Genomic DNA, 9,167 nt, shown 5'->3' on the forward strand with positions numbered 1-9,167 from the left:
AATTAGAATGCACCAAATACTGTAAGTCCAGCTCTTGGATATCAGACCCACTGAACAACATTATGATTTTAGTTCCTATATCTTTTTATTTCACACGAACAGGTGAAAATACATAAGACACACAACCAAAAACTGTAAATTGTGCAAAAATCCCAGAAAACTTTAACACTGACTGACACGACTGAATCTGGTCTGTTCACTTCTCAGTTCATGATATTGTATTTATAATATGAATATCATCATAAATAGAGTTACTCTGACAATAAGGAGACAGTGGCTTTGTTAATTTGAAATGTTTATACATTTATATTTTCTTGGCAGATTTGATTTCACATTTCATTCCTCCATTACAGAGATAAAGCTCTGTCACAGAGTCATGTACAGGCCGAGGGACGGGTGTGGATAAACTGCCCAGCATGTGGTCTGGTTCGACACAAAAACAAGTCCAAGTGGAAACAACGTCTCAACATTAGTTCCAGTTGCAATTTTTAGATTAAAAAATTAAAACAAAAAAAAAAACCTAGTTTTTTCCCTCCATCCCAGCTGACATTGAACACGAACCCTCACAAACCATCCGGTGCTTGTGACTCTTCCTAAGACTTCACAATCCCACCTGAAAGCTCTCTTTCACTGCAGTCCTTCTCCCTCCATCTCACTTTAACTCGCGCTCTTCATCCCTCCCTACCTGTCCAAAGCTGTCCTCCCAGCCATCTGTCATGTTATGTTTATGGGCCCTTTTGCTTTTGTGTCCTGATGACCACTGTCACACAGAGCTACCCATTACTGATGCGGCCTGATGAACGATGTTACCCGGACGCGCCGCTGACACCTCTGTGTCCTTGGCTGCAGAGACGCTGCCTCGCTGGCTGGTAAAGAATGAGGACAGGAACAGACCTGGGGGACCTGTCCATCATCCCGCCAACAGGATGCTCAGATTTCCACCATATTTCCTTTTCTTCTCTTGTCCAGCCACTGAAACGCGGAGCTGGTCAGCATGACGCTGCCATGCCATGTCATTAATCCTGAAGTGGTGAATAGCAGCCTTGCATTTCACCGGAATGTCTCTATACACACAAAACCCCGGTCAATTTGAAAGATACTGAGCTAAGATTTGGCGTGGTAATAGCTGAGCATCATCCCCAACTTCTACTCCAAGCGCAAAACGATTGTGGGAGATCTTTATTTAAAACTTTGCCATTAACTATTGGTGTCAACTCTGTCTGTCACTGTAAAGATTTCAATGAAACCTTCATAAAGTAGTCATTTAATGTAGATCTACAACTAATTAATTTTTGAAGTCAACCCAATTTAAGATGGCCACCATAGCCACTGACCTTACAAAACACAAAAATAACTATGACAGTCAGTTTTACAGACACTGAGCTCAGATTTGGTGTGGTAGTAGCTGAGCATCATCCCCAACACACCCGATGACCATTACACGTTGAGCAACATCTTTGCTTAAAACTTTGGCTTTAACTGTTACAGTCAACCCAGTTGGACTGTTAGCAATATATTTCATGAACCACTGGGGGAAATTTTAATGAAACTCTCAGAAAGTAATCATTGGATGTACGTTGATAATTGATTAACCTTTGGACTCAACCAAACCCAAGATGGCCAACACAGATAATCAATGCTAGCTAACATAATAATGTCTCTAACTCAGTCAATTTTACAGATATTGAACTAAAGTTTGATGTTATAGTAGCTGAGTTATTCACCTCACAACGCAGACTCCAAAAACGAACAGATCATGTGAGAACTCGCAACATCGACATGACGTTACTTCGAAAGTTTTACCAACACGTCTAAGACTTTGTCATTTCTCAACATAAGATCTCAGTTTAAAACTCTGGTATAATGTGCGATATACATTACTTCAAGGAATGTGAGGTCTTTAATTGATCATAAATTCATTTACTAAATCAAAAAGTTGGCACCCAGTTTGCTCTTTCACTTGAAATGTTTTCAGGTAATACAGGAATATTGGTATCATAAATAAAAGCTGCTCTAATATGATTTTTAGAGGTTTCTGAAACACTGGTCATCTGAGCAGACACTTGAGTATTATAACCATCAAAAGTTTACCTTTTTAGATATAGACATTTCAGATCTCCTAATGTGTACATTATTTTAAAAATATACCAAACTGATAGATAAAAAAAACAAGAAATATTACTTTGTGACTGAATTATTTTGATGTATTTTATGGCAAGCAGTCACGAAACCCCCCTCTACTATCATATTTTTATAAGCAAAAATTTAAATTCTAAAAGTTTTTTTAAAAAGTTTGCATAAACAGACTAATTCTGCTCATTTTTTTTCTGCTGGGCTAATGGACTTCATGTAAAAAAGAAAAGGAAAGAAAAAAACACCAACCTTTCTGGATTTCATTGGCTCAAATTAACAGGAACTTTTAACGAGGGAACTTGCACTTTTACAGCTGTGTACCATAAAGTGAAAAAAAAAAATCTGTTGGACAAAATAAAAGCCTCATTTAATCAGCGAGCCCCCCCCTCACTCCTGTATTTTCTGTCTCCCTGAACGTCTTTACTGGCCGCCGAAGCCGCTGATGAATTCTTAAGCAGATCACACTGATAATTGTATTTCATAACTGTCAGTTGTGCGAAGGCTGCCACTGTGCCCAGGAGCTATTTGTGTCTCCACCAGCACCACCAACCCCCCCACACACACTCTGTCCAACCCTCCCCAATCACCGGGGACGGGCCTACTGTCTCCAGCCCCCCGAATTACTCAATCAGGAGGACACGTTTACAGATGACACCTTTATTACAATTAATCAGGGGAACTTGATTAAGAAAGTTATTCCTCCCCTTCATTGAGACTTACACAAGTGGCGCTGCTGCATATTGTAATTTATGTCCCACTGAGCTATCGCGCCGCTGACGGACAGAGACGCCGACAGATTGCCAGCCATGCCGGGACACGTGTGGATGTGTGTGTGTGTGCGTGTGAGGGGGAGGCAGACACATCCAGGAACACGCGCGTGCGCACGGCCACAAACAAACACGGCGCACACTCCTGTCTCTTTCTGTCACGCGCAACTCAGCTTTCGCAAACAGTTTAATAAATGACTTTAATTGGATGTAGAGATGTTTTAGCTAAAGGGAGGCTTGAATCTTCTGCTTCCTTTCTTCTTTACTCTCCTCTTTATACACACACACACACACACCATATATATATATATATATATATATATATATATATATATATATATATATATATATATATGCACACACACCCTTGAATGAAGACATCTCTTTACCTTTACTCACAGCTTCTGGGTCTGCTGTGGCTAATTAGTTGAGTGGGGTTTTAGGTTTGGTAATTAGGCGGAGGTAGAAGTGATGGGGGCTCGGGGAGTTGGGGAGTTGAGGGGGCTTGACTGACTTGCAGAGAAAGAAACCGGACTGTCTGGATGTTGGCAGCACCAGGCAGCAAAGCCAGCGTCCCTGAGGCGCCTTGGAGGTAGACTGCCACGCCACACTCCGAGGGTGATGTCTTTGTTATGTGACGCCTACGTGAGCGAGAGGGGTGGATGGTGGGGGGGAATAAAAAAAGGAGAAACAGGGACAACTTTAAGCATTTTATTTCCTCGAGTGCCCGTACTGTTATCTTTTGATAATTGCAGAAAAAGATGATTAGTGTTCTTTCTTCCCCGCCCCCTTACTCAGCTATGTAAACATCTCCATCCTTGAAGTGGAAACAGCTCCGGCAGCATCCACCGTGGCCTCCGCGCCGACTGTAAAACGATGCCAACATAAAGAAAATGCTGCGATATCAGCGGTTGCACAAGCCCGAGCTCTGCTTTGCTGTTAGTTTCCTACTAGCGACACATAACGGTAAGTTAGTGGTGATTTAAGACCATATCTGACTGTAGGAGTCTGTGTTGTTGCACTGTAATTCCCATTTAATCCTTTTGGGAATAAACCTGCCTCCTTTAAAAGCAAACAACGCCTGAAAAAGTCCACAATCTTATTTTCTTTTGAAATGCTTCATTAAATACAATTAGTATGAATGGTAAAATTGTTCACATTTATGTTTAATATAGTTTTTTCTCCCCTCAGTTGTCACTGAATACATATACACACGTATGTGCTTAAACTGTGTTCATGGGGTGTTGTGAGAAATATCGCTACAGCGGCGAAAATAAGACGCAGCAGAAATTCTTGATTAAAGAACTTCTTTTAAGCACCACACAGCCGTCTGCAGTTGCATCTCCAGAAGACCTACTCAGTCTTTAATGTCTTGTTCATGCTCCACGCTGATTCCGTGCGATGCCAGTTAGCAGCTGAGGACTCGCAACACAATCCAATTAAATAAAGAGTGTTGTCTCTTCAGGTTCCTGTGTTCTCTAATTGGGGCTGTGACTGCTCACTAATCAGCGGCGGTACAGGTAGGCCCCCAGGAGGGACGCCGAGGCGAGGCGAGGCGAGGCAAGGCGAGGCCCTCTCCTGCTAATTGTAGGGACGCCGAGCTCGCAGTCCGGCGCGGGCGCACTCGGGTGGGCTGAATTCGTACGAACATCTGTGGGCATCCTCCTCTCCATCAGCTTCTGTGTGGCTGGCCTTGCTTCTGGGATTCTAACGCCTGAACGACCGGAGCAGAGAGTGAAACTCAGTGTCACGTCCATATATTTTTTCCTCTCACACGATTCTAACAAAAATGCTGTAATACCCATGCGGCATCACTAGGTGGCGAGAACAACCACATTAACGACATGTCAAAACGCAGAGAAAGATCGCTGGCCTGGCTAAAGATAATTGTAGCTCCTTTTTTACGACGACGTCAGCTTCTTTAGTAACCACCTCAGCGCACAATCACAGTGTGACGGCAACATGGGTGGGACAAAATGAATCGAACTGTAAAAACGGCTGCAGTGCTGTTTTGGTTTCTACGGCACAAAGTGAGGGAAGTGCACAAATAAGCTGCCACGTCATCATTTTGAGATTTTTTTAAAAAATCTCCAATTTGAACAGCGTTTAAAAAAAAAAACAAAAACAAATCAAAACAAACAAAAGAAAAAACGTTTTTTCTCGCCTGGGAGGTGCAAACCCAGCAGAAAACTTAAAAAAAAAAAAGAACCAAAGTAGCGTGGATGTGGTCCTAGTCTCGAGCCTTTTATTCTGCGATGACAAAATCTGGTCATACAGGATGTTTAAATACCAGCTAAATAAGCTAACCCGATTTCACCTGAACGCAGCAATAAAACACGAGCTGAAAGTCTTGGAATGTAGACCTTTTTTTTTTCTAGAATTAACAGAAACACAATTAATCGGGGAATTATGGAGCCGATAGACAATATTAGAGCGCCCAGATTTTTCTAAGAAACCCACAGCGTCTCTTCGCCGTGCTCAGACTTCCTTCACCGTGGATTTTAAACGGCCTCGGCGTGCTACGGGTTTCCTAACCGCGGCGGCGTCGCATGCTGCGGTCACACCTGTAACGTGTTTCACACTGGGTTATATTTTGAGTGGCCACCTGGACGAGGAAATAACGTGCTCACGGCGCATGAAGACTGCCGCCCTCCCTGCCAGGAAGGAACAGGTGTTTGTTTTCGATGAAATCTCCTATAATAATACCACACACACACACACACACACACACACACACACACACACTCTGCTGTGACATTTAAATGAAAAGAAGAACTCCTGAATGTTCTGCTCTGCTTTAGAGAAAATCGTTTAAAATTTTCAGCCCTTTCTGGATCGTAAAAAAAAATATATTTTTTAAACGAGAGTGAAATTTACTAACTGGTTTCTTTATTAGAGTTGCGGGAATAAACTTAATAAAACAAACTAAACAAAAATGAGAAATGGTGTCAAAGGCCATTTTAAAAAACATTCACTAGAGTGATTTAGTTATTTATTTAAGGGGGGGAAAATGGCGACATTTTAAGCCCAACTCCTGGTTAGCTGGACTTGTTTTTTTTTTTTTTTTAATACATATATATTTTATTACGTGCAGCTTCGGGGTGTGTGAGTGAAAAGATTGATTGTGTGATTGCTGTTTCTGTCAGCCACAAACAGGCGATGAAATGCCAAGCGCACCTGGAGCAGCGCTCACTTCTGACAAGCCCGCGCCGACGTTAAGCCCCTATTAGAAAAACAATGAAGTCCATCATAAAATATTTACGGCGGATAAAGTACTCGGGAGTGCTAAAAGCAAGCACGTTACGGCAGCAGTTCGAAAATTATTTCACAGGTAGGATTGGAAAGGTGAAACGCAGGGGTTTCTGTTTGTTTGTTTGTTTTAACGACTGATGCAAATATTTTAAGAAAGGTGAAAATTTTTCAGGTAAAACGCACCTATAATCTCACAAAAATTAATTGGCTTTTTAAATTAGTTTCACGCATGTTTATTTGTGAAATCAGCAGCTTTATTTTTATATTAATCTTTAATCAAACTTCTTGTGAAAATAAAGGACTCTTCAGCCACCGTAGTTATGCACAGTTTAGCATTCAAGCACGGTTTCTTTCTTCCATCATTTAGTTCGTATCACAGCTTACTATTACTAACGGCCGCAGGCGTCACTTCCACAACCACTTTGCCCAGGTTTTTCCCAACGTACATGTAGTCCACGGCTCTGAAAACTGACTCCAGGCCCACGAACCTCCCCTCCTGCTCCATCTCCCCACAGTCCACCTTGCACACCAGCTCCCCTTTGGCGAACATCTGCATCATGCTGCTCAGAGCCTCCCTGTAGTCGCCGAGGAAGTGGGGCAGGAAGAAGCCCCGAACGCTGGCCGACTTCTGGAGAAGCTTAACCGGCAGAGTGTCTCCTCTGAAGGGTGGGATGCCTGACGCGCTCTGATAGCCTGAAATGAAGCCTATCACTATCAGCCGGCCTTTGTTGGCCAGTCTGTTCACAGCGAGCTCTAGGACGCTGCCGCCGACTGACTCGTACACCACGTCTACGCCTTTCGGGTACTCTTTCCTCAGCGTCTCAGCAAGATCTTCTTTGGCGTAGTTGATCGGCCTGTCGCACCCGATGGATTTGAGGAAGCCGGCTTTCTCGTCCGAAGAGCAGGTCCCTATCACGTGGCAGCCGGCCCGCTTGGCGAACTGGACGGCGAACTGCCCCGTCCCTCCCGCCGCCGCCGTGACCAGGACGGTCTCGCCTTTGGCCAAGTCGCCCAGGCGCTTCAGGGCGATGTAGGCCGTGGCGCCGCTCACCAGCAGGGCAAGGAACTCCGGCTTCGCCGAGGGAACAGGCACACTTTCCTTGGCCGGGACCACCGTGTACTCGGCGAACGCGCCGCTGCTGAAGTAGGCCACGGCGTCCCCGACGGTGAAGCGCGAGCTGGCGCTTAGGCCGAGGCCGACGACCTCGCCGATTCCCTCGAAGCCGACGTCGAAGGGAGGCTTCACGGAGGGGTCGTACCGGCCTGCGGAGTAATTAATATCAGAGGCGTTGATCCCCACAAAACTGAAACACAGACACACGGAGAAGCGCAGGTTAAAAACAGAGACAGAGTCAGACATCGTGATCCACATTCACGTCGGCGTACAGGGGTTCATCGGGTTTGAGCCGCCGTCCCTCAGAACCCTGCGTGAAGGTCAGGACTGGAGCCTTGTTCTCCGGACGCAAACAGACTGCTCTTCCCTTTCCTCCGGAGCAGAACGGTCCTGCTCTGACAGGGAAGGGCTCGGATCACAAAACGCACCACATGATGTCACAATCCATTGTCTTCAGAGACACCCACAACAAACTGTAGTTAAAAAAAAAAAAAAAACAAATTCACAGAATAGTTGCTTCTTGCCTCGACACGAAGGCAGCTGTTTTCATCTCTGCTTTTTGGTGGACGCTGGAAACAAATCGGTTGGAAAGGAATGTATAAATAAATCATTTACCGTCGTTCAGAGCGGCTGCGGCGCGCGCGTGCTGCGCCTCATTATGGTGCATGTCACACGTGCACTTTGAGCTCGTAGGCAATACTCCGGCAGTTTACAGATGGGTAAAGATAATCTAACAAAACACCCTGATTTGACTTCTTTTCTTTCCTCGCCGAGACGCACTGTGGTCTTGTTAAAGCCGATGTGCAGAACTGAGAAATACTCAGATGCTTTTTTTTTTTTTTTTTTTTTTGGGGGGGGGGTTCAGTCATGCTACTGTCTGTTTAAACCTAAAATTTTAAAAGAAATAAAAGTGTTAGCTGTTAAGATGATGTAAAGTAAGTTCAAGAATGCGATAATAACACTGGGCTGCCAAAACACACACTTTCTTAAAGTTTGGATGTATGGCACACTGAAGAAGAGAGGCGAATTATTATTTTAAACAGATAAATGATCAAACCACACATATTTAGGAGCTGAAGTCAAATATCAGTGACGTCTCCTGTTGTCTTCCAGGTTGTGTGTTCCCTTCATACAACTAAATAGATTTGCTGCGGTAAAATATTTTAATAAACAAACAACCAGTAGTTATCCACAGGCACAATCTTGTAAAAAATATACTGTGCCCCGTGGAACTTATCACCTTGTGTTATTGGTATTTTATTCAAATATAACTTGCCCCCAAAAATAATAAAAAAGAGGATGTTAAGGTTGCACAAATAGGTGACTGAACGGTCACCTGCCTTCATGTTTTTAAACGTATAATCTGACCGAAAACTGCATTTTGTTTGCAGACGAAACGGCATCAAGCTCCAGGTTGATGAGGTGTGGAGCAGGTTTGCCTCGAAGGGCTACATGTATGGTTCTGACCCAAAAGACGAGCTTCAGTCTGGTTTGAAAGGCTTCCTGCCTGGCTGGCTGGCTGGAAGGAAGGAGTGGATGTTTGGTTTTTCATGTCGCCCCTGTGCTCAGGTATAATCCTGCCGCCATGAAAGCCTCCATCTCCTCCTCCTCCTCCATCATCATCTCCACCTCCTCTGGTGCCAGTCTGAGCCCCCCACGACTTTCTGCTTGCAGGTTGTGTGACGTAGAGGAGACAGGAGGACAGAGGAGGGGAGGGAGGGAGATGGATTGATAGACAAACGCGGGGAGGGCGGAACTTGGAGTAACAGCGTTTAATCCTCACGGATTTATTTTTTTTTATTTTTGCCATCTCGTGATGAAGAAGATGAGGATAAACGCAGGGTAGAAGTCGAGGTAAGCGGGGAGCTTTTTCCTTCTGTATAACTTCTTTTTTTTAGTGG

At 44.2% G+C, this 9,167-nt stretch overlaps 2 protein-coding genes across 2 annotated transcripts in view; one reads left to right on the forward strand and one right to left on the reverse strand.

Annotated features, from left to right (window-relative positions):
- Nucleotides 1-5,878: 5,878 nt before the first annotated feature.
- LOC108232249 (prostaglandin reductase 3) overlaps nucleotides 5,879-9,167 on the reverse strand; it is a 3,985-nt gene continuing 696 nt past the window's right edge. The window contains exon 2 of the mRNA XM_017409890.3: nucleotides 5,879-7,456. Within this exon, the coding sequence (XP_017265379.1) occupies nucleotides 6,526-7,456 (931 nt within the window). The 3' untranslated portion in view covers nucleotides 5,879-6,525. The remainder of the gene's footprint in view (nucleotides 7,457-9,167) is intronic.
- LOC108232243 (teashirt homolog 1) overlaps nucleotides 9,009-9,167 on the forward strand; it is a 39,361-nt gene continuing 39,202 nt past the window's right edge. The window contains exon 1 of the mRNA XM_017409876.3: nucleotides 9,009-9,120. The gene's annotated coding sequence lies outside the window, so the exon portion shown is untranslated. The remainder of the gene's footprint in view (nucleotides 9,121-9,167) is intronic.

This window comes from Kryptolebias marmoratus, linkage group LG16 (assembly GCF_001649575.2).
Source record: "Kryptolebias marmoratus isolate JLee-2015 linkage group LG16, ASM164957v2, whole genome shotgun sequence".
In the NCBI taxonomy this organism is placed as follows: domain Eukaryota; kingdom Metazoa; phylum Chordata; class Actinopteri; order Cyprinodontiformes; family Rivulidae; genus Kryptolebias; species Kryptolebias marmoratus.